At 38.6% G+C, this 25,274-nt stretch overlaps 1 protein-coding gene across 4 annotated transcripts in view; it reads right to left on the minus strand.

The window, feature by feature from the left end:
• The window catches only part of LOC121430517 (microtubule-actin cross-linking factor 1-like), a 74,707-nt gene that overhangs the window by 19,790 nt on the left and 29,643 nt on the right, over positions 1-25,274 (minus strand). For 2 of the 4 annotated variants that reach the window (XM_041627799.1, XM_041627801.1), the window contains exons 3-28: positions 21,839-21,892; positions 21,242-21,574; positions 20,647-20,809; positions 19,706-19,872; positions 17,256-17,585; positions 16,874-17,024; positions 16,234-16,397; positions 15,710-15,925; positions 15,110-15,223; positions 13,915-14,403; positions 13,390-13,560; positions 12,602-12,928; positions 10,636-10,962; positions 8,360-8,444; positions 7,760-7,989; positions 6,930-7,136; positions 6,395-6,520; positions 5,812-6,141; positions 5,183-5,389; positions 4,452-4,571; positions 3,785-3,890; positions 2,804-3,018; positions 1,948-2,286; positions 1,366-1,536; positions 800-955; positions 252-452 (exon numbers count right to left, since the gene is read on the minus strand). In XM_041627799.1, the coding sequence (XP_041483733.1) occupies positions 252-452; positions 800-955; positions 1,366-1,536; positions 1,948-2,286; positions 2,804-3,018; positions 3,785-3,890; positions 4,452-4,571; positions 5,183-5,389; positions 5,812-6,141; positions 6,395-6,520; positions 6,930-7,136; positions 7,760-7,989; positions 8,360-8,444; positions 10,636-10,962; positions 12,602-12,928; positions 13,390-13,560; positions 13,915-14,403; positions 15,110-15,223; positions 15,710-15,925; positions 16,234-16,397; positions 16,874-17,024; positions 17,256-17,585; positions 19,706-19,872; positions 20,647-20,809; positions 21,242-21,574; positions 21,839-21,892 (5,499 nt within the window). The remainder of the gene's footprint in view (positions 1-251; positions 453-799; positions 956-1,365; positions 1,537-1,947; positions 2,287-2,803; positions 3,019-3,784; positions 3,891-4,451; positions 4,572-5,182; positions 5,390-5,811; positions 6,142-6,394; positions 6,521-6,929; positions 7,137-7,759; positions 7,990-8,359; positions 8,445-10,635; positions 10,963-12,601; positions 12,929-13,389; positions 13,561-13,914; positions 14,404-15,109; positions 15,224-15,709; positions 15,926-16,233; positions 16,398-16,873; positions 17,025-17,255; positions 17,586-19,705; positions 19,873-20,646; positions 20,810-21,241; positions 21,575-21,838; positions 21,893-25,274) is intronic. The other 2 variants (XM_041627800.1, XM_041627802.1) reach the window with 2 other exon arrangements.

Raw genomic sequence — 25,274 nt, forward strand, 5'->3', positions numbered from 1 at the left:
TGAAATATAAAATAATTGCAGATTACGCATACAAAAAATGAACATTTAACAATTTTCAAAGAAATTACTAAACTTTGTTTATATTTCATCATAAAAAATTATACATGGAAAATTACTTGAAATTATCAGAAGCATAAGCAAATGCTTTGTTTACCTCATTATCATCAACATCATCATCAACATCATCAACATCACCATCATCATTATCAAAAACATCAACATCATCACCAACAATCTCATTTTCCTCCTACCTCTCCCAAGGCTCCCTCCAGCTCTCTCTGCCTATCATCAGTCATCCTATTGAGGTTGCGCCACTTGTTGTTGACATCGTCAAGCTTGCTGCGGACCACGTTGGCAACCTGCCTGTTGTCTGCAGATGCTACAAAATTCTGGCCTGCCTGGTTGACAGACTTCACGGTGGATTCGTGAGCGAGAATATCATTTTGAAGCACCTAGAAAAAACAAAGTGGTGAATCATATCAACAATTACGAATAAACTCCTGACCAGTTATATCTACTACAATAAAACTAGAATCAAAATCACAAACTATGGAAAATCATACTTCATAGCAGACTATCAACTTCGAAATACAAAGCAACATCCCATACTAATTTGTAAATACCATAGTAAAATATGCAAGTAGATGCATGCTATAAAATTGTATCACGGAACATTACAGGAAAGATCCAAGATCAGAGACAATCATTCATGATCTAAATTAAAGGATTAGGGTGTGGTTTAAAAATTAGGTCTTTAGTTTGGTACCATGCAATGACTTTGCATCAGAGGAAAAATTACCTTATGCTTAGCTAGGGCAATCTCTGCAGCCTTGGTATCGCCCATCACCGGTCTCTGATCGGCCAAGGCCTTCTCTGTCCGGTTCATCCAGTTCAGGAGTTCATCCAGAGAGCTCTCCAGCTGCCCTAGGGCTAAGAATCCAGCTTCAAGCTTGTGCTGAAATGAAATGATGAATAAATTATTAAAACTTTCATAAAATGCAGAGAGGTGTACAAAATTTACTGTATATCCTTATCAAGACTGATCTTACTTGTATATATGGAATGCATAAATACAATGTTAGTTCTCACTGACAAATTTGCTCTCGGTCGATGAGATTGATGGATTTTATGTTCATTTATTTTTTTTCTGTCCTGTTAACTCCTTTGAATACATAGTTGTTGGTCATATGGTTTTTCTGGCAATATATCAACATAACTATAAAACCATAGCTGAATATTCCATATTTTCTCAATATTGAAGAATTTTGATAGTGCCAGAATATCTCCCAGTAGAATTAAAACCACTGACACATTTGGTTATATAACATACCAATGTTTAGACTAAAAAAGAGAGAACGTCCTCACCTGTCTGTCAAAGGTCTTATCCTGTAGGTTCTTCCACCTCCTGTTCATGTCGCTCATGGGAGCCTGTACCAGCTCCTGGTTCTCCGGGGTACATTTGGTGAGGAGACGGTTTCCGAGCTGGTTGACGGTCTCCAGCTCAAGGTTCTTGCTGCCAAGCTCCTTCTTGAAGGCCTGGAGGAAACATCAAAGAAGATCAAAGGATATCGGCAAACTTGCAGAAGTTTGAACAAATGATTTATTAAATTCTCTTATTTTAGGCACAATCATGTACAGATGGAAAGATAAAGAATATAAGAATATGAAGCCATCATAATGAATGATATCGTTCTTTAACCCGTTGCAGACTGAATGACCTTGCGATAATGAACTTTTTCCACAGACTAAAGTCTGGATCAGTCTCCAAAGGGCTTGATGTCTATGACTAACTAGAGCCATTTGTGAATAACATGTAATTCAGACTACCTACCTATTGCAAATTTATGATCAATTATCAGAGTTAAAATTGATTTAGATATATCTAGAATCGATTGCAATGAAGTGGATATTTGTTGCCACACCACCTAGATGTCCATTGCTACTTACATTGAGGTTGTCCAGCTGCCTCCTCACTGTCTGAGGATCCGATCCCACCGCTGGCATCCTATCCAGCTGTTCCTCCGCGTTGGTCATGTAGTCGTTCATCCTGTCAAGACCATCCTGGAATGCCTGAGCAGCTTCATCAGCATCCTCAAGCTTCTGCTGACGGTCCTTGTAGGCATCGTTGAGGTTCTCCCAGGAGTTGTTGAGTTCGTCCACGTTCTTCTGGACCTCGGGCTTGTTGGAGTCGCTGCAGTGGTTCATCAGGTCTTGGCCGAGCTGCTTGGTCATGTCAACGTCCTGCTTGACAGCATCGATGTCCTCCTTGATGGCTTGGAGGATATCCTGTTGAAATCAAGGCAATTCACAAATAAACTTGCTGACCACTGAATACTTTGCTGTAATATAATGATCAACACAGGGGCAAACATAAAAGTCACTCATATTCTATACAATATTAATGAACTCAGTTCCCGTGCAATGTACTTGTTACTAGTTTAACTAATTTCTCCTGTACAACTACTTCTCCTGCATAGATGAAACATTTTTTTTTCTCTCTCTCTCATTTTCCTCCTTCACAACATTCATTCAGACATCATGTATAACCAACTCTTCTCCTGTACAACACACTTTCCAGTATAACAAACCCTTCTTTGGTATAACTTCCACTGCATCACATTAACATTCTCCTCCATAATATTCATGTTATCTCCTCTAAAACACCTACTTATCTCCTGTACATCAAAGCCAACCCCTGTACAACTACTGTTCCTGCAGAACATGCGCTCTTCTCACATTCAACACACTTGCTCCGGGAGGACACCCTTCCGTGCCGTGTCACTACTTCTCCTGCCCAACGTACCTGTTGATCCTTGATGGCTGGGATCTCAACCGCAGGAGGTTCCTGGCTCTTGATCTGGTCCTGGAGGTCCTTGATGGTCCCGGTCGTCCCGTTCATCTCCTCCCAGAAGGATTCAGCAGAGTGGAGTGCTTCCTGGAGGTCACCAGACCGCTTGTTGGCCGTGCTGGTGATGTCGTCCCACTTGTTGCTCAGCTGGTCGAGCTTGTCTTTCAGATCTACACAAAAAAAAACAATAATTTGTTTCTGGTCAATTCGTCATGTACATGTAACCTTGAGCAGAAGGCCAGTTTGTAGTTGGCGCCTCATACATGTACATGTAGATAGCTCCACAGTAGACGAGGGAGCATCGTACAAACTACATAATTCATGAGGCTTCATTAATATTAATGAGGGCTTATTTTAGCTTCTAATGGATAAACAAAATGGCGGGTAGTTTCGGGGGCCTGGCTTTGACCGTACTTGCAATGCACATGCGCGCGCTGTCAAGAAACACCTCCTCAATGCATTCAACTACCTACCACATGCAACTACTGGAAACTGATAGTGTAGAGAATACAGTATGTTTCCAATGATTGATGAACAGGCATAGTATCCTTGGATTAAGTAAAGTAAAATAAAGTACATGTAAGTCAAGTACATGTAAATATATACAGATCTTTAATAAAAGGAAATACATGTACTTCCCACCAACAACCAGAGTCATGAAGGTGCTTCATGGATACGGTTTTCTTCACCCATTTGACAATCACTGACAACAGTTATAAGCTACTGTACTGCTGCATCTGATTGGTTCAGAACAAATTAGATAATGGATTTACTGACTTGTGAAACATTCCCCTCACCTTGATCTGATCCTGATCTACAAAGGGATATCAGGAAAGCTACACGGAAAATCTGCATGCAATGAACCAGTGTACTTTACGAGTAAGCTGAATCACTTTTGACAAAAATAAAACTATTGCAAGGAAACGAAGCATTTACCTCTAACATGTGGATCACTTGGTGAGGAAGATTCGATCATGTCATTACCAGCCTTTCGCATCACCTCTACGACATCCATCTGACTATCAATGTTATCTCTCAAGGCCTGGAATAAAAAAAAGAGGAATTAAAATCTTGAGGGTTGATCGAATTACAAAAATACTATGAACGAGAAGTTTTGACACACGTAGGTCTGGTACTGAAACTTTTTTTGTAGAATAAAAAGTACGATAATTTACTTGATGATTAAAGAATGAAACAGAATACCCAGTGGAGATTTGAATCATGACAAACGATACTGAATTGCCACATTTGACTACGCATAGTACACTGTAGCTCCCTGATCTAAAGCATGATTTGTAGCTAAGAATGTGAATCCCTTCCACCTGTACTATCTTGATCTGTTTCCTAAGATTGTCAGAGTCCGCTCCATTTTTTCATCAAAAAGTTTATTTATCAAGACTAGTTTACAGTGCAAGGTCTATGAGAGAGCCCCCCACTGTAAACCTGACCTCCTTGTCAAACCTGTCGCTTTTAGATTCTTCATCCGTTTTCTGAAATGGGCAAGGTCTACCGTATTTATCCCCCAAAATGTTTATTTATCAAGACTAGTTTATAGTACGCAGGTCTATATGAGGATCTAATTCTGCAAGTGAATTCCTTGTACCTGTAGTTTCTTGATCTGTTTCCTGAGATGATCAGGGTCTGCAGAGACCGGTTCTGGTCTGCTCAGCTTCTCAGCGGTGATGTTCAGCTGCTCCAGGGTCGAGTCCAGATCTTCAACAAACTGGAAACAAGGCAAAGGAACGGAGAATAGAACATAAGACACTACATACAATGGATGCATCAGTACATCTACAGTACATGCAACAAAAGAATTGTTGTAAGATTAAAGAAAGTTGTCTGTTAGCATGAATCTTCGGCTATTGGAAATCAATATTCTGCATACTATTCACAAGTTATATGTATCTTTATTGCACATTTTTTGACCAAACTGTTAACCATCACCAACAAACTACATAGTAACTGACAGCTACATGAACATGTATTCGTTTTGTGGGTGGCAAATGGCAATTCAAAGAAAAATGTAGGGAAGTACACAGCAATGTCATAAATCCTGATTATCGTAACTACTACTATGGCTATTGCTACTGACTAAGCCGAACAACGACTACTACTACTTCTACTACATGTACATGAACTAATGCTTCCAATATGCTACATGTATATATCTTCTATTACTACAACTACTTCTAATGCCACTTCTATTAGTTCTAATACTACAACTACATGTACATGCACATCTACTGCTATCGATACAATTAATCTACTATTGCTACAGTACTTCTATTACTACTATTACATGTACTTCTACTACTACAATAACAAAAAACCAACCGAGCTGGTCCTCTGTAGAAGGTCAAACATCTTCTCTCCTCTCTTGTTGACTTCCTCCTTGACGTTCTCATATCGGCGGTTGTCATCGTCGGCCTTGGCCTGGACACCCTGAGCTCCAGCACCGGGGCTGAGCTTGGCCAGCTCCGGAGCGATGCGGTTCAGCTTGTTCACGTGCTGCTGCTTCTCGGCCACAGTCTGCTTCATGAACTGTAGAATGATGCAACCAGGGAATGAAAGGTGATCGGTTTAGAAGAGTATAACAATCAGGGAGCAACAGCATAGGGTTACGGAACCGGGTGCCTAACATATCCTACCCCTGTTCAGTGTACACTGTAATGACTTATAATCAAACATAGATAACCACCACTGGAAACATGTTTATGTGAAAAATCACAAGGTTCCATGATGAAAAGTGACATTTATTATGTCTTTTAGGTCAAACAATTGCTTAACCTGATTTATGATTCCTCAATAATTAATTCAAATCATTATCAACAAGAACTTATTTTTCAGAGATAGAAGTCACACAACATTTCTACTTGGGAAGAGGCACGTTAGAAGTTGTTTATATCTAAGGTCTAAGGTCAAATGACTTGTATTTCAGAGGTCACAGGTCAAAGGAGCCTCACCCTATTATTGTCCACTTCTTTCCTGATCTCCTCTGCATCCAGACCAGGTGGCTTCAGGTTCTTCAGGTCACCTTCAATCTCGTCCAACCATTTGGTCAGCTCCTCGTGGGACTCGTTGAACTGCAGCGTCTGAGGCAAGGCCTCCTCCAAGACCTCCACGCGGTCCGCGCTCCTCGCTGAAAGGTCATCGAACCTCTCCTTGAGGTCCTTGGCCTGGGCCTCGAGGCGGGCGCGCTGGCGTGGGTCGGACGTCTGCTCGATGAGCTTCTCTGCCGCCCCGAGGGTGTCCTGGATTCGGCTCTGCTTGCCGGTGATTTCTCTGTCAATGCCCTGAAGATGAAAACAAAAGATCAAAGATCTGTAACTAATGAAAACTAGACCGAAAAAACAGCCAAGTACATTTCTGGGTTTTTTAGTTGATCCTTATGCAATCATGATTCAAGGCAATGATTTCCTTAGTTACAGTATGTTCTGTAGCTACCTTTACAACAGTGTACATGTATATGCTGCATGTAGATTTACAGAGAGGAAATCCCGCTACAAGGTAATTGAAATGGCAGTTACACCACACAATGAAATGTACCTTAGCTTTCTTGAGTTGATCTCTCACACCATCTGGATCTACACTGATGGTTTCCCTTGCACTGTTCTGCAGCTGACGGTCAGTGTCGTCCAGCCATTTCAGAAGTCCATCCATGCTCTGCTGAACCTGTACAGTTAGGAAAATTTACAATAAGCAATCACTTTTATTTTTTATCAAAGGAATGTAGGTGGAAAAAGGTGTTGTAATCATTAGATCAACACTATTTCTATTTTGAATAAACAAAAGTTGTATTGACAATTCGATATTGGAATGATAATTGGAAAGTTAATTTAAAAACTGCCCACAGAAAATGATTACAAATTGAAGGAGAAAATTGAATGTATGAAATAACTAATCAGCACTCATTTATCTAAAAAGGAAATACATACAATGGAACTAATGCTTTCAAAACCCATAGTTTGAAAAGTAAATTGAAATTAAAATAGACAAAATCTATAATTAGTCATTTAAACATCCGTTTGAGCCAAATCAATAATGAAATTCACACTCTCGAGTCAATAAATTTCTACCCCACCTTCTGTGCGCCATCTAGAGCAGCGCTAAGCCTGTACTCGATGTCCTTGGTCCTTGAGGCAAGCTCGTTGAATCGTTGGTTGTCATCGTTGAGTTGTTGTCTGATCTCAGCGGCTCCCTGGCCGGGGCTGAGCTCGATGAGGCGCGTACCCTTCTCGTTGAGTTCTTGCAGGATGGGACGATGGCGATCGATCTCGTCTTGCAGTTTCTGCGCGGGCAAAGAAGGGTTCAGATAATTGATATATTTTGATGTGCACAAGTGGCAGTGATGGATACATGTACGAGATATAGAATATATCATACCGACTTATAACTTACCGACTTATAACTTATGTAATACAAAGATGGTTAGGTTAGATCAGTTTCTTTGAAGATAAACTATAAGGTTTAAAAATGTCAACACATCTTTTTTTATAAAGATGGTCTGGCTTGCTCACTTTGATGATTGAAAGTTAACATTTGTCATGTTGCACCCAAGGCAAATTCAGTTCAGCATTGTTTTGCCGAAATAGCAAATACACTCAAGCGAAAGATATTGAAAGTATTGTGATCCACGTTTATTCCATGAGAACATTATACAAATTCTCTTAAATAGAGGCTACATTTTGGTTCCTAAGAACACTGTTTCTGTTAGGAAAACAAACACTAAAGAGAAATTTTCTCAACGCTTAAGATCATTTTTCAAAGCCTTTTTTCTACTCCCCTGAGCAGCCTTCTGTCCAAGGTTTTATTGTAGTATTGTCAAGAGTCTCAATAAAGCAATTCATATGAATATTTCACAAATTACTACCGGGCTCCAAGACTGGTTTAGGCAATTCTTAAAATTTGTACCTCTTGCACGGCTTTCTGTGTCTCCACACTAGCCGAGGGGTCAAAGTTCCTCAGATCCTGTTCAGCCTTCCTCAGCCAATCAGCAAACTCGTTCTGTAGGCGGTTGAACTCACTGGCCAATGGTACGGCCTGTTGCAGCTGGCTCAGTTGGTCTTCGCTCTTCTGGAGAATGTTGTCATAGCGATTCTGGATGTTATCGAGCTTCTGCTGCACATCGATGATCTCTTTACCTGTAACAATAAAAATGATAATAATGATGAGACCACTACTACTACTATATCATATTTATATTAGGCTTTACACTTTTTTTCTAGTCGCAAAGGGCTTGAACATTTAGTATACCGGTATCCCTGTAATTTCTCACAAGAGTAAAGTGCATTTGAAGTCTGCACTGGAGCTCCCAGTGTGAACACCTATCATTCTTTCATTATTCATCAGAAACAGGTGGCGATGAAATTTTGATTTACTATTGAAAGGTCATTGTAAAAAATCTTAATCCTTTTAAGGAAAATAAAATCACAAATCAGGTCTAAAATTCCATCCTTAAAATTACTTCTTCGCAGAATTAAGCACAAACATGACATTCATCTAAAACCCTACCGGTGCATTGCCTGAGCAGCTCCTGTCCGTCTGAAAGTACTTTCCTAATCTTTGGCTGGCGATCGAGGACTGATGCATGCAGAGCCTGCAAACCCAACCAGATCGATATATTAGTATACAAGCAATAAATGTGATCTTTTCTAGATCTCTAGAATCATAATACCTTAAATGAGTATTCTCCACATATTTTTCTCTTCTAATCCTCTCCCGCTCATCAGATCATAGGAGAAATAAGTGTAATCCTTTCTAGATCTCTTGAAACATACACATGTATATACAGTATATTTGTGATATTTTAAGCCCAATCAAAGAGCTAATATCATCAACTTGGTACCAGATTCTTTGTAAAATACAAGTAATTGTATTACACAAAAACATTTTGATTACCATAAACAGGTAAGATTTTTTAAAAGCATTTTACAAACATAATGCACAAGCAAAACCACTGCAAAAATATGTTTGCACATGTTTTGTGCCTTGTATTTGTCTGATTAGAATAATGCAGATGCAAGTAATCGGAAAAAACAAACAACCATCTCAATTCTGGGTCCAACATGTAGAAAGTATCACACAACTTACATATGATATACTACCCTGGCATAGATCTTGTTCCATGCAATGCATTAAAGATAACATATTTAAATCTACTCTAGCATAATACAGAGTATTTCAGAGATAGGACAAATCGATGAATGAATTTCTAGATTACGGATGCACATGCAAAGAAACACTGCATACTTTCTCAGAGTAGTAATTTAATACCACTACACAAAAAGGTAATTTGTAGCATGCAAATGCAACTCAAACAATATCTGAATAATACATGCATACCGCAGGGATAAAAATTATTGTTAAACAAATATATCTCAATGGCATTCATAATTCATGCAAGAAAAAAAAACAGATGAAATTGAAAAGCAGAATGATTAAAGGATGATGACTTGGGTATACACGATAATAATGTCATTATCAAAACTTGTTTATAAGACTCCCTTTATTCCTATATCTATTATTTACTCTTTGTTTTTAATTCCTCTATATCATGCAAATAAATTCTAAGGCCCATATACTGAAGTCAGGTTAAACTTAAACTCAGGTTTAAAGTTGTGGTTTAAGTATGGATAACCAATTGTTACATAAATTGCTAATGTTCAGTAGAGATATCTTATTTCAGCTCATTTGGCTCTCAAATCATTTACATGTATAATTGTCGAGGAAGTATAAGAGGACAATTGTCTTCACCAACGATGAATCAGGAAAGAGCACAGTAAGCATAAACAACATACAACCTAATGAAAATTTTGACAATTTAGGCTTCCCATTTATTTAGCACAGAGTTAGACCATGGTCTAATCTGACCGATGCGGTCATACCTTTTATACCGCACACCTCTAGGCATTTTAAGTGAGACTCTTGAGTCATACTAAAATCCCCCCCCCCGGATCTCCAACTTTTATCATGGTAATTGAGCTGACAATTTAGTCAGTGCTTACAATTCTTGTGAAATGCCCCCTCATGAAGGTTTAATCTACAAATTATCTGACTAACACCTGCACCATGCTACATAAAAAATATGATACATATTTATGATTGTAATATTCTGTATATTATATGACATGGAGTTACAGTTGTGATTGATTGTAACATCAATCATACATTTGTGAAACAGGGCTCGGTGCTTGAAAACTAAACATGAATAAATGGACTAATATGATCATGAACTCTAGATGTCATAACAGATGAAATGATTTAGTAATTATGGTTTTTGATTTATGATTAATTATGGTATGGTATGCATTGAGATGCTGACAGGTGTTTGTACAATCAAGTAAACATGATCCGTCATTAACAACCAATGAACATACATGGACCTACGGTGAACATGTAAATGATCTATTGGCATGAGAAAAACATACACATGGCACACAACGACACGTTTGCATGTTAGAGAATTGGAACATCAAGTCGTTAGATTATTAAAATTTAAAGCAGCACATAAAGGAGACATTATAATGGACTACTTTAACCAATATTAAGTTTATTGGATACACAGATTTTTAGGATATAACCAAAGACAAAAGGATAAATGGGCTATTACAGAAGAGGAAGGATGCTTTAATACCAAGACAAAGATATATTAAAGTTTCCAAAGAACCAAATGAGAAAGGGAAAGCCTGTTGAACACCCGAGTAGAATAATCAGTAATTAGATGATGGCCGGAATAAATGAATTCCCAGAAAAGACAAGAAGAAAAGGTTTGGGTTGGGAATGAGTACCGTCTGGTTTTCCAACTGCCTCTTGGTGACATCCGGGTGGATCGAGATCGGCTCCGGCCTGCCCAGCTTGCGCTCCATCTCCGTCAGCCACCGCAAGAGGGCGGCCTCGTCCTCGCCGAACACCCGGCTTGTGGCCAGGGCTCGGTTGAGATCGGCCTTCTTCTGACGCGCCTTGTCGCGGAGGTTGTCGTAACGGTCCTGGGCCGCATCCAAACGGATCTGAAGCGCATCACGCTCCGGCAGAGACACCATCCGCTGCAGTCTTCGGCCTGCCGACATGGTCTCTCGAACGTCCGAACCGTGGTTTTGGATATCTCTTTCCATGGCCTAATTCATTATTCATTTCATAGTGGGAGGGATGGGAATTGTTAGTGGGGGTGGTTTCTTTTTTCTTTTTAAAAGGAACTGTATTAATTGAGAACTGCCACAGAGAGATTCGTAACAAGTTGACAAAGGATAGCAGGAAAGGTGGTGCTTAACCGACACATCGATCAACATACACATTGGCTAATAAGTCAGGAGAGAGAGAGAGGACAGTCAAATATTTCAGCAGAGTGCATTAGAAACAGTTCATCCTCTATCTTTCAGAAAGGAAAATGACATCAGAGAACCCTGCACAGCAATGTACTGTAACCCAGTCAGGAGGACGAGGGTGACCCATGTACAAAGCTTTTAGGAATGTGAGAATTCGGGGGGGGGGGGGTTTCATGAAAGGACTTGTCGGAAGTTTTATCCGACAAGTCCCATTTTATCCGACAGTTACCATAGGAACAGTGCCTCTCAACCAATCAAAATCATGGAAAGATGTCAGATCTGACAACTTGTCGGATAAAAATATTGATGAAACGCTCCCCTGGAGTAGATGGATTAATTTCTCTGGATTCTCGAGTAGTGTAGTAGAGCGGTGTAATGTACATCAAAAGGAAAACATTAACATTGCATTGTGTTCGTTGCATCATGCTGCATGTTTTACACGTTTAAACAAAAAATCTGAAATCATAATCATAATTCAAGCATGCATATTCATATCCATCGGCATTGACACACACAAAAATTATCATGAAATGGGTTAACTCGAAGTTGCACATATATATTAAATTCTGCATAAACCTACTAATAGTTTCATGCTAGGACATACAGGGATAGGATGATGCGAAATGATGGTGCTATTTTCAATCATTGGTATACAAGTACAGAATGTGTTTCATCAAAGCAAAATTTTATCGTCCATCTTTTTCTCGTGGGACAGGGAAAAGAATTAAGCATTTTTGTTGCTGAAGGAATATCATTCATGCATTATTACGCATATAATACGCCTGGGGTTTTCAAAATTCTGTACATGTACATAACCACATAAATATTTCATTAGTAATTTAGCAAGATTATATCGTCCTTCCTTTTCATAAAGCAGAAGAGAAGGGTAAAGAATTTTTGACAACAGGATTTTTCATGAGTATAGACTAACCCCCTTAAATGTCATAACGTTTTTATAATGCATCATCATCATCGCTTTGAAATATTAAAACTGGAAAAATACATAGGCATGAAGCAATATATTTTTTTTTGGGGGGGGGGATTTTTCAATATGAAATTGCAAAAGGTTTTGATAATGATAATACATGACTGAGACAATGCAACAAAAAGCAGTTATTGTTATTTTCATACATTGATGGCAGCATTTTAATTTATCAAATTGATTTCCAAAATAAAAAAATATCAGGTATCATCTATATATATATATATATATATATATATATATATATATCAACAGTAGCCTGATGATAGATTTAATGAAAGACACTGTTGGTATGAAGACATTTTTTTTATTTTTCAGTTATAAAATTGCAACAGGTTTTGATATAGATAACTTAGACAATGCAACAAAAGCAGTTTTAGTTACATTCATGCATATACATTGATTGCGGCATTTGGTTTTATCGAATGCATTTAAAAACATCATCCTTACCTGCTGATCCTGAATCTGTTTCTGTATCTGAGCCTTGTCCGTACTGACCGGTTCCTGTGATGCCAGTGACTTCTCTGTGTCGTCCAGCCACTTGGTGAGTGGGGCGATCTGCTCGTGGAAGTCCTTGGCAGTCTTCTCTGTCTGCTCGAGCTTCTGGCGGCGGTCGCGCACGGCGTCGACGAGCGCCCTCCAGCGGCGTTCGAGGTCCGAGAGCTGCTGTTGGATGCGCATGCGATCCTGAGGTTCGGAAACCTTGGAGAGTTGTTCGCCCATCTCCTTCAGGGCATCTACGCTGGGCTCACGGTCAGTGATGAGACGATCAAGCAACTGCAAATAATAGCAATATATCAACATTTATAGTGTGCCTAAATCCACCATGAATAGATCCACACAGTGCAGTAAAGAATAGAAATGTAACAAAGATTTAACTGTGATACTGGGGTATATTTCATCGAACTTGAAAGCAATTCTTAAAATGAACAACACTCAGTCTTAGCTTCATCACTATTCTGGCGAGCTGTTCCATAAATAAATTTTAAGCCAAAAAGATCAATTTCAAAACCTTAGAATAGGTTTAGAAGGCATCAGAAATATCCTTGAATCAATAAGTGAAATGAACCTCCACGTTCCCAACCCCCAATTTTTACAGTATTTTTTGGAGAACAGATTATCAATAAACAAATAACTCTAATTTTCACAATAAAGAAAAATAAGATGAGAAAAAGTCACATGTAACAGCATAGGCACTTTCAAATACCCTTGACACCAAAGAGCAATCTTTCACCAACCTGTTGTTCTGCAAGCTGAGCCTTGACCACCTTGTAATCTGAAGATGGATCCTTCTGCGTTGAGACCAAGTCTTCCGTATCTCCTATCCAGACCAGAAGAGACTGTAGCGCCTCCTGGAACTTGCCACAACGGAGGAGACCTTCGTTCAACTTGGCCTCCCGGTCAGAGTTCTGCAAAGAAAGGTTATTTCAATTATAATCTTTCACAGTTGTTAATCTAATGATAAAAATGGAGATTGTAGATGTACCTGTATTATTCAGGCAGGCATGTACAGGAATGTTAATTACATACATGTACATGTGCTGGCAGGTTAAATGAGTAAAGTTGACTAAGGTCGACTGTGCCCATTCTTAGCCATGATTTGAAGCATTTTGTTAGTTATCATTATTGTCAAACTAGGCCCCCTCCGACAATTGGGAAAACAGATTTCAATTGCTTTTAATAGCTTAATTGGAAAATCCCTGTCAGGATTTCATGAAACCCTCCCCTAAGAACTACCTTTACAATGCATTGTTTCTCCATACCTTGGCATGGAGTCTGTTCCACCTATCATTCATGGCCTCCAAATCAGTCTCAAGCTGGTGAGTGTTGACCCTTGGTTCCGCGCTCTGGACCAAACCCTGTCCGACCCTGTTGGCATCCCTCAACCTCGGAACCAACGGTTCCACAAAGTTCCTCATATAGGTCTTGAACTCCTTCTGCTGTTGCTTGACAGTGTCGACGTCGGCGCCGACGGGCTTCTGCTGCATCTGAGCCGCTTCAGCCTTGCCCAGGAGTTCATCCACCTCACCCATGGTGTGCTTCAGATCCTGCATGCGCGACGTCGTCCGGTCGATATCGTCTTGACGCTTGTTGGCGCGCTCGCGCAGCCGCTGCCATCGCTTGTTCAGGTTGTCGAGCTGCTCCCGGAAGTTGTCGGAGTCGGTGAGGTAACCGCGGTCGACGATGTCGCGGAAGGTGCGATCTGCCTTTAGGAGGGTCTTCTTGATGTCTTCCAGGTTTTGTTGATATTTCTGTAAAGTAAATACAAGTATATGAATCATTGAATACAGAATGTTGTAATTCCTAGAGTTTTTGATAGCTTCATCCTGGTTTTTTGCGGCAACAAATGAATGCTTATACAGTCAACTTGTACATACATGTACTGTAAATATTCATTTATATCTGCATTACTTCTACATCTTTAGATTCATTATGGATCATTATGGATCCTCACACTAAATGTACATGTTATTGTTAAAAGGAGTAAAGCTGTAATTCCTGATTGTTTTTTTTTTTAATACAGTGAACGTTAATGAAGACAAATATTGGATACATGTCTGCACATGCAATCATTCTATCATGAATTCACATAAAAAAGTTACATCGCTAACAATGGTACCACTGCTGACCATACAAGATACACATTCCCTTGGTGACAAGATCAATATAAAATCTTGTTTGTCAATGATTGATTGTATTATACTTTTTTTATGATGTTCATGTACTCTGTTTTTAGATGGTCAAATAAATGAAATGAAATGAAAAAAAAAAATGTGAACAAAACCCTTCAAGACAATGATTATCCATTTTCATATATAGTGCAACAGCCTCTACACAAGGATTTCAAAGAAAAGATTATTTTAACATGGTAATACCTCCATCATATTCAAAGCATAGACTCAAATGGTAAATGTATATCAATAAAATTGTATTAGAATAAAAAAGATTTTTTCTTACATCGATTTCATCTGCTTGAGCCGCCAGGGTGTCAAGGTCCCTAGCAACGGGAGCCATCTTGTCTAAGGCATCCTCTGACTCTCCAAGCTGGAAGTTGCAGTCGTTCAGCATTGACTGTAGATCAGAAGAAAAAAAAAAAATTTTGAATATAAAAAAAGATGCAGATGCACATGATCAATAATTGAGCATTAATGACAACAATATCAAGGAGTATAAGGAACCACAAAGTACTTGTTTCATTTTGAGCATATAATTCTAATGTCTGCGATACATTGTGTCAAACGTTTTATATAAATTTATCAATATACTCTACATACACAGAGTCAACCACTTAGAAAACAATACACATTGAGATAACAAGTGAAATTTGGAAGAAGAAAGAGATTAGCCCCTGGGAGCATTTATCCATAACATGTATATGTAAACTGATCAGTTCTTTTCAAAATATTATAATCTGCATTGTATTCCTTGATATATTTGATACATGTAGTTTCGCACATTTCATGAGGTTTTACTCTGTATTGCTTGATAAATCCGACAGTCGTGCACTTCCATTTGATTTGTACACCAGTAACCTTTAACAAGTGACCTTTGACCTACCTGGAATGAGAGGATCTCCTGGTTTCCAGCTTCCGCCTGACCGTACCGGTCCTTGACCAAACCCTTCAGCTTCTGGTAGCGCTTGACCACTCCGTCCACGTCGTCACCCACCGGGGTGGTGTCGGCTCTAGGGGGCGCTGCAGCCATCAAGCCACTGCTGTTGTCTTGCACCTTGACGATGGTTTGCTCAAGGCTGTCGACCTCATCAGCCAAAGCCTGTAGAGGATGAATAGATACAAAGAAAAAGAGAGGGAAATACAGGAAAAAGCGAGAGAGACAGAGAAATAGAAGGACAATAAGAGACAGAAATAGTAAAATATGTTGCATTTACCCACCCAAATCAATAGCAGTCTAAAATTTGCAGTTTCTCAAAATCAATCACAAACAATTGGAAGGCAGAGGAGCATCTGCCATATTCAAAATCAATGCTACAAATTTCTGATAAAGTGTATTTTAGCCTTTGAAATTGCATGATAGAAGAGACTTATAAGAGAAGCAACATCTATAGAGAGTCTAACCATTACCTTTAATTTCTGCAGGTTCTTGGGGTCCAGTTTGCCAGGGGCATCATGAGCCGCTAGCTGCTCCTCAAAGTTGGCCAATGTGATCTGGGACGTGTTGACGGTGTCCTGGAAGTCATTCAGCCTGTGGTGGAAGTCTTCTAAGATACCAAGCTGAGAATCAAGATCTAGGAATAAAAAAAAATGCAACATTTATATGGTGATTAATACAATGTTTCCAAGTTCTGCATGCTCTGGCTACCCTGATTGGCTGTAAAGGCTTTCAAGGAATTCCTTCCTACTAGGTTTCCATTTGCACCTGGGAGAGTGGCAAATATAGATAAATGTATTGCCAAAGACGTGAGTGCAGGAGTGACATTTAAATTGTGGACCTTGTGGTTCAATATCATTGGTACATTACAAAGTGTCATGTCTAGCAACAGCTTTCAGTAAGAATCCTTTCCAACGTTTCTGTAAAATAAACTTTTATTCCTCCATTTTCTTAATAGGGGATTTAGGAAAGTTAAATCCTGCATTTCGTAAAGCCATAGACATGCATTTCGTTAAGGTACCTAAGAACTCCAACAGTACTCAACACGACTGTCATAACTACATGTCATACTTTCTGTCTATCCATCTTCCTACAAAATCTCTTCATTCTTACCCTTCTGCAGTTCATCCCATCTCTTGTTGGCATCTCCGACTTGTTCCTCGATGAAGGGGTGGTCGATGTCGGTCCTTGAGATGAGTTCGTCGGCTGAGTTGTTGACTGCTTCATGGTGGTCACGGTGGTTGTCGATGTCCTCTTGGAGTTGCTATAAGTGAAAAAAAAAATCATGATCTTATTTTCATTCTTAAAATAAAATGGACAGTTTGGACAAGCTCTCTTCACACCCTACATTGCAAGATAAATGACGAACACATGATACTAACATAGATCAGTGTAGCACAGCATAAAGGTTTTATGCAGGATTCACCGATCTTACCAGAGGCTGTTCTTAGAACGTGTTAATCAAAACAATGTATTTAAATTCAAAATGATGTACCTTGATGAGTTCATACTGTCTCCTAACCACGTTTGGCTTGGCCGTCACGGGTCCAATCGACTTCATCCTATCCTCCGCACTCCTCAACCACGGCAGGAACTGGTTCAGCTCGTCGCAGTACACCTTGGCCTTGCCGTTGGCTTCCTTGAGCCTCTCGCCGCGCTGCGTGGCCCTGTCGTTGACAGAGTTCCACTTGGCTTGGAGGGAGTCCCGCTTGGCTTGGAGGTCTTTCTTCTCGGCAGGGCTGTCCGCTTCTTCCTTGAGGGCATCGATCTTCTCCAGCATCCGCTCGTAGGTGTAGACCTGCTTGACGATCTCCTTGGGGATCTCCTGTTTCACAGGTGGGAAAGGTAAGAGAACCAATACCAAAGGTTCATATGTGTAATTTGGTAAAACTTAAGAGATATAGATGTCCATGATTTGCAATCGCTAATGGCAGATAAAACTCTCATGCATACATCTTCATGAAAACAGTAAGTTCACACTTAGGCACCTTGTCAAAAGTAGATCACATATTTCACATGTACAGTAGCAGCGGCTATCCCGCAGACCCAATTGCTCTGTCTTTGATGAATCGTGAGGACTGGTCATGAAAGGTCGCTTGATAAGTTCCTTTGGGAGAGATGCTGCTCTGACGTTCAACAGGGTGCCTTAATACCAACACATGCATATGGATTGAATACACAAGAACGGTATTTTCCCTGACAAACCCATAACACAAACGGCTCCATCAACAAAAACTTGAAACATGACTTTGATGGATGATGCCTACATAGAAATCTTATTAATAAGAAACAAGTGCACAAACACATACAATATCAATCTACAGCGCGTATCAAAAAAAAGTTTACACTTTGAAAAAAATCCTGTAAAATTATACATTTGTAATATCCTGATGATTTTTCCACATTTTAACATTGGTACAGATCCATTTAAGCAAATGACGATATAACTATCGAAAAATATTTCCGCTTGAGTGAGCACCACTTACTTTTGAAAAGTTAGTGAAAAATGATTTGCGCAGAACTTTGAATTAGCTATGCGAATAAAAGTAAACCTTTATCATGAAGAACACGTAGAATTTAGCAAGTAAAGTTGATTTGAAGATATCTTTGACCTCTTTTAACTTGTTCCCTTGCCCAATACACTCCGAAGAGTGCATTGCGCCCCGCCCCACTCCCCCACACACCAAGGCCATCAAGACGATGTGTGATTTACACTTAGCTGTGATTTACATAAAATGAATTAGGCTTGATTTTCATTTTGTTGATCATTGTCAAGCTTGGGAAAAGTGTGGAGAAACAAGTATTAAATGAAAAATTAAATGTCAACCCACTTTAAATAATAAAAACTTAGTGAAAAAGTGCTGGAGATGTCTGATGTAAACTTGTTCCGATTAAGTTATGTCATCAGATCCAGCTGGCACAAAAAGGGTAAAAGTTGTGATTACTAAGTGTTGAAATTTCAATTTGGGTGGCAAATATGTTTAAAAATGCTATGTATTTGTTTTATCTTAATTGACTAAAAGTGCAAGGGCAATGTAGGAAAATGTATCGCAGGGTAAGTTTGATTTCGCCCTTTCCCCTTGACACTGCGTAAAAACAAGCATTTCTGCGCAAACAGATTTCTGCGAGCTTTACAAAAATGGACAGTGCTCAGTCAAGTGTAAAATTCTGTCAAAACTTTTACTTTCATTGGATAGATGAGACCCAAACCCAAGATTATATGTCAAAAAGTTACCCATATGTTGAATATTTTTTAATTCCCAGAGCTTTTTCAAAGTGTAAACTTTTTTTGATACGCACTGTAGATATGAGTGAATGAAAAGGTTAGTGTATATGAGAATGCTGTTAAATACATATAGGTAGTGTAGTGTAGTGCATATTTATAAATATAATTTCCAGCATTCAGATGATGCACAGAAGTCTTCCATTAACCATGATCCTCAACTCCAATCGTACTTGGTTCCTCTGGTACTGCAATGCTTTATCATGGCTAATCTTCTCATATTCTTCAAACTGGCAATAAAAATTCCTTTAATCTTTCATTCTTAGTGCTAAGATTTATTTTCAGGGGTAAGAAAATCCTCAATTGGACATCCAAATTCCTATTGTATTATCATTGGAATGTAAAAATGGATTATCAGAGTAATGCTTGAATAGACAATATGAAGAGGTTGAGAAATTTTGAAGACTCAAGGAACGAGTTGATTTTTTGCCAATTTGAGGATTTTAAAGACTTTCTTCATTATAATTCCTGGCATCAATTTAAAATGCATTAATGACCCAGAAACTGAAAAAGTAATTGCAGCCATTTCTTTTACTTTTTACTTATTCATTGTATACTTTTCCGGGATTATGAACCAGAAATTTGTGAAGATTTTCAAGAAGTGTTGGACAATTTTCCTGACAGGATCACAGGTCAATATAAAGAGAAGACTGATACCGTACCTCATGTTCTACCACCTGTCTCCTCAGCACCTCTGGTTTGGCCGAGATGGCTTTGACTCCGGACAGTTCTTTATCCTTGGTGTCCAGCCACCTCAGCATGCTGCCGAAGGATTCCTCAAAGTCTCTGGACTGCAGAAGTGCAGCCTGGAGTTTACCTTGCCTCTCATCTGGAAATAGGGGAAGAGGGTTTTGATGTGTTTAATGATGATAAAGAACTAATTTAAGATAAATGCCAGTTGTGGTAACAATCTCAAAATGACTTTTTACAGAATCCAAAATAATGACCACCCAAGTGCCTGTTTGTATGAATAAAGAATACGTGCCAAAGAATTCTGGAAGAAATTGTGCAATTGCTGAGAAATAAACAAATTAAGCGCAGATTCTGGCATTTCCGTCGGGTCTTTATTCCAGCAATAATAATATACACTGCCCTACATGTGCCTATCTGTTTTGGCGATCTTCAGTGTATTCGTTTTTCAGCTTAGATTTTATGATTTCAGTATATGTAACTGTACTAGATCTAGATCCATAATGATATAGTAATACTTAACTTTGGTTTTACAGACTTTCCCATGAAATCAATGTTTCACTGCAACTACTTTCATTTAGCTCTAAAGTAATATTAAAGCAAAGTTGTCTGAGATGATCAGTAACCAGAGTTTCCTTAAATGCTTGTCTGTAGATAACATTGTACACGCACAATTGAAAATGGAGCTCTTGCAACTTGCCTTTCACAAGCCCTTGCACCCAGGAAATAGAATAATAATCATAACATCATATTTTACCCAGGGCAGCCACTTCATTTCCGAAAAACTCTCTCAGCGGGCCCGATTCCAGACCGTCAAATGAAGGTCTGGTTCGGTCTGGATTTGGGTCTCGCTGGTGTGACTGTGGTGACGGCAGTCAAGATTAAAATCACAATGGAGACCAACGTGACTTACCAAGTTTACGGCAAAGATCGTTGTAGGGTGTCCTGACACTATCCAGTTTCAGTGTGACTTCGGCTTTGGCAGTGAGTTCTGGGTTCAGCTCCGTCAGCTCCCGGTGAGTGTCAGACAGTTTATCCTGCTGAGGTTTCCGGCGCTCCGCCTCTCGTTGTAGGTTCTGGGGGTTGCAAATGTTACAGTATGTGTGTTTTATTGGTTAAGTGGAAGTTGGTTTAAAATTCTTTGATGTCTCAGATAACCCAATCAAAATACAGGTGAACATGCCCTGTAAATGGAAGTTGATGTCTACATGGTCCCATGTGTATTCTGTTAATTGATGTTTGGGCTTGGGTTTATAAAACCTAATATATACATGTACATTTGCAGGTTTTGAAAAACAGGTCAGTACTTTAAAAATGTTTGAGGAAAGAAAAGATTTTGGAATTTGCCTTTGCAACAAGCAGAGTGATACACTGCATGACAGGTAAATCTAGTTTATTATCAATACATTTTCACCAAAAACTGTATAATATACAGCGATAAGAGTCAATAACATTCCACTTAGTCATTAATAATGTTTCTGAAGTTTCCATTCTCCATGACAACGTACCTTAGTCTCCTCCATCTGTTGTCTGACAACGTCGGGGCTATTGCTGATGGGTGCCAGGTTGTCGATCTTATTCTTAAAGTCAATCAGCCAATCGGAACTGTCCTGGAGGACATCGTGGAATTGCTCGCTCTTCCGTAGCACATCGTCGATCTTGCCCTCCCTGTTGTCCAGCTGGCCCTTGAGGGCGTCCCACTGGTCTTTGAGATCCGCAACCTGTTTCTGGATGGGCGAGGTGGTGCGCGACCTGGGGTCCTGCTGGTCGACGATCGCCTGGCCGGCCTCCAGGAGTTGCTCCATCTGAGGCTCGTGGGCAGTGAATTCCTCTTGAAGAACCTAAAAAACAAACACACTATCTCCCATTAACTCAATCCCTGGCAAAGTTAACCTGTTGACTCTTGAAAACTACAGTCCCCATATATTTCATGCAAGGACCATTGAACTTCCGAGAGACAACAGATTAAACTTCCTTTTAGTACATTAGTAGTAAACATGTGCAGGTGCTGACAAGTCACAAGTAACATTTCAATTGAAGTTAACTTGTTAGTTTTGGAAACTCCTGTTACGGTATATGTTTCTTAATTCACACATAATACATGCCTCTAAAAGTTGCTCCAAATATGGCTGTTTTGCATCTAACTCGTCTAGCAGGACCTACAAAAATGAATACCAACAAAACAGACACTACCATATCATATCAAAACACAACTATCATATGTAAGTACGGGCATTACAAGTATGTGTATTTCTAAGCAAGTGTGAAGATGTATTTGGATTTAATACTAATTCATTCCTGTACAGTAAACATCCACATATATTGGGATATCATGGGATGAAAACGTTGGTTTTCTCTCTTTCCCTTCTTAATACAATAATGAATGAAAGATGAGTGTGTGAGAGAGATGAACAAGTAAGAGAGAATGAAAAATGAATGCATTAAGAGCAATGATGGGTAGGGAGAGGGAAGGGGTTCACTTAAAGGAAAAGTCAACCCCAACAAAAACCTGATTTAAATAAAAAGACAAAAATTCAACAAGCACAACACTGAAAATTTCATCAAAATCGGATGTAAAATAAGAAAGTTATGGCATTTTAAATTTTCGCTTATTTTCAATAAAATAGTTATATGAACGAGCCAGTTACATCCAAATGAGAGAGTTGATGACATCACTCACTCACTATTTCTTTTGTATTTTATTATATGAAATATTTTGATTTCTCGTCATTGTCATGTAAAATGAAGTTTAATTCCTCCCTAAACACGTGGAATTCCATTATTTTAACATTTTGTGCTTCAGGCAAGGAGGTCCTAATTGTCAAATTCGTAAAAATTGAAATATTGTATAATTCAAACAATAAAAAACAAAAGAAATAGTGAGTGAGTGACATCATCGACTCTCTCATTTGGATGTAACTGGCTCGTTCATATAACTATTTTGTTGAAAATAAGCGAAACTTTGAAATGTCATAACTTTCTTATTTTACATCCGATTTTGATGAAATTTTCAGCATTGTGCTTGTCTGATTTTTCTCTATTGATTCAAATCAACATTTTTCTGAGGTGGACTTAACCTTTAAACATAACCTAAGTTTTCTCTCATAACATTTTCCCAATGCAAACAATAATGATCTGCTTCTCTGCTTTGCAGGCATACACAAACAAAGTACCAACATGAAGAATAGCAGCCTCTTCACAATGCACTTGAAAATATCCTGATTCTTTAACTTTGGTTACCATGGATACAAAGAAAATACAAGAAAAATACTTATGTCTGGAATTATATCCTTTGTAGAAATATTGTGTTTGCATTATGAAAATATTGACACATTCGTTTCTTGTATCAATCTTAATCCAAAATATACACAGAATTTTGAAACTCTAAGATTCTTTTTGGTTTGTTTAATCATTGGAAAATGAGTCAATATTTGCCTCCTTTGAAATATGATATTCTGAACTAAACTTATAATGCAAAGATGGAGAGTAGGTGCTTTCAGAGATCATATTCATCCCAGGAACTGAAAACTTTTTTTTTTCATTCTATTTTCTCTATTTAGATTTCCTTTCTTCCTTCTTTTCCTCTTTTCCCATTTTCTCTCTATTCATTTTAGCCAAAATCATGATTTTTATCTAAAAAGAAACAGCTCAAACTGGTTCATTTCAATGTACTGAACTTTGGTTTATATATGTTTGCTTCTTCTTCTTCCTGTTGCTTAAGTAACAAAAGTCTGAACATTTGAATCATCTTCTAAGATATTTGCATCAGATTCCCCTCAACATTGGAAAAACAACAAATTAAAACCATGTTCTTCTTTTTTTAATTTTAGTTCAGAATAGAAGCTAACATGATCCCAGGGACTTAGAACATGTACAATTTGTTATGGCACTGATTCAAGGTTTTAACTTTCTCACACCTCTTTAGAATGACAAACAATTACTTGACAAGGTCCTCATGAATATAACTGCCTTGTTCATTGTTGTCAAGAGGAAACTATAGACTGTAAGCCCTGGATTAATTCAGTTATTTGGGGACTGAATCAAGCTATTCAAGAGATTAGCGCCTAATTCAATAAAGTGATTAAAAGGGTTGTTGGGACCCCTGCTTTTCAAACCACTTTAGCTTGAAATGGACCAGAAGAGAACTGTTCACACTGTACATGTACATTTGCCTTGAATTCAAAACAGGTAAGGATGATGACAATGATGGTGATAATTATGATGATGGTGAACATGAAGATGATGATGATGATGGAGAAGATAATGGTGATGACAATGATATTTATGATGATGAAGAAGATGATGAAAGATGAGGATGATGATGATGATGACAATGACTATGATGATGAAGAAGACGATAAAAATGATGAGGAGGATGATGACGACGACGATGATGAAGATATTTATGATGATGAGGTTTTTGATGACTATGATGAAGATAATCAAATCACTGATAACATTGATGATGACAATGATATTGTTGTTGGAAATATAATGTACTGAGAAGGGAAATTTTAAAGTTCTTTAAGTTACATTCAGGGAGGTGAATTCACGTACTCAGACAACACATCCCAACAATTGTTCACTCTCAAAAAGACCATTCCTGGCAACAATCTGTAACACAAAGGTTAGCGATCAATCACCAAATCGCATTAGCCAATCAAGATCAGTGTGACATGTGGATATCGTTCAAAACACTGATCAGGAACCAATCGGAAGCGATCTCTCATATTTGCTATCCATTGTAAAGCTTTGTGTTACAGGGCCCTTATGTGAGAATCTCCCATCCCTCTGGGTAACTCTCTCCTAACCCTACAAACGATTACCATGTCTCCCTGACATTGCCAACCATCTTGCAAACAGAAACTACATTCAAAGTTTGGAATGGTTTTGTTGGTAGGGTTTCCAACAGATTATACATGTGTGCTCTACATCTTTGTACAAGTGTTTACCGAGGGAAGTGTTTAGCTCTCACTGTTTTTAGGTCAAGCAATATACCTTGTAAACCTACACAGGGTCAAGAGCAATTCAAGTATCCCTAGAATCATGAGAGAATTGGCTTATTCTCATGAATAACTTGTAGGAGATTGCCTAGTCATTAGAGCTGATTGACTGTAAAAAATCACACATGCATACTTTAATAGTAATTGAACCTTATCAGTGTGGCAAAAAGTTCTCTCACTAAACATTCAAACACTTCCTAAAGAATATATGTTGCTTGATTTGACATATGATTATATTCACAAAGTAGGGTTTCACTGCATTCAATTGAAAATTCACAGCATCATGATGAGTGACATTTAGCACTGTTACAATTTATGCAGGTATATAAGACATGAACTTGGCACTATCAAACAAAATTCTAATTCTTTTTTTGATTGCAAAGCTTGTATAAATATTGACTGGAGAATCTGTGGTAGACTTTGCAAGTATTTCATCTCGACAGACAGGTCCGTAAATCACCAATGTACAAGTAGTCAAATGTACTTGTTGAGTTTTAGCACAGCAATAAAACTCAAAACTCACACAGCCCAAAGGCAT

The sequence above is a fragment of the Lytechinus variegatus genome, chromosome 17 (genome assembly GCF_018143015.1).
Source record: "Lytechinus variegatus isolate NC3 chromosome 17, Lvar_3.0, whole genome shotgun sequence".
NCBI classification, from domain to species: Eukaryota; Metazoa; Echinodermata; class Echinoidea; order Temnopleuroida; family Toxopneustidae; genus Lytechinus; species Lytechinus variegatus.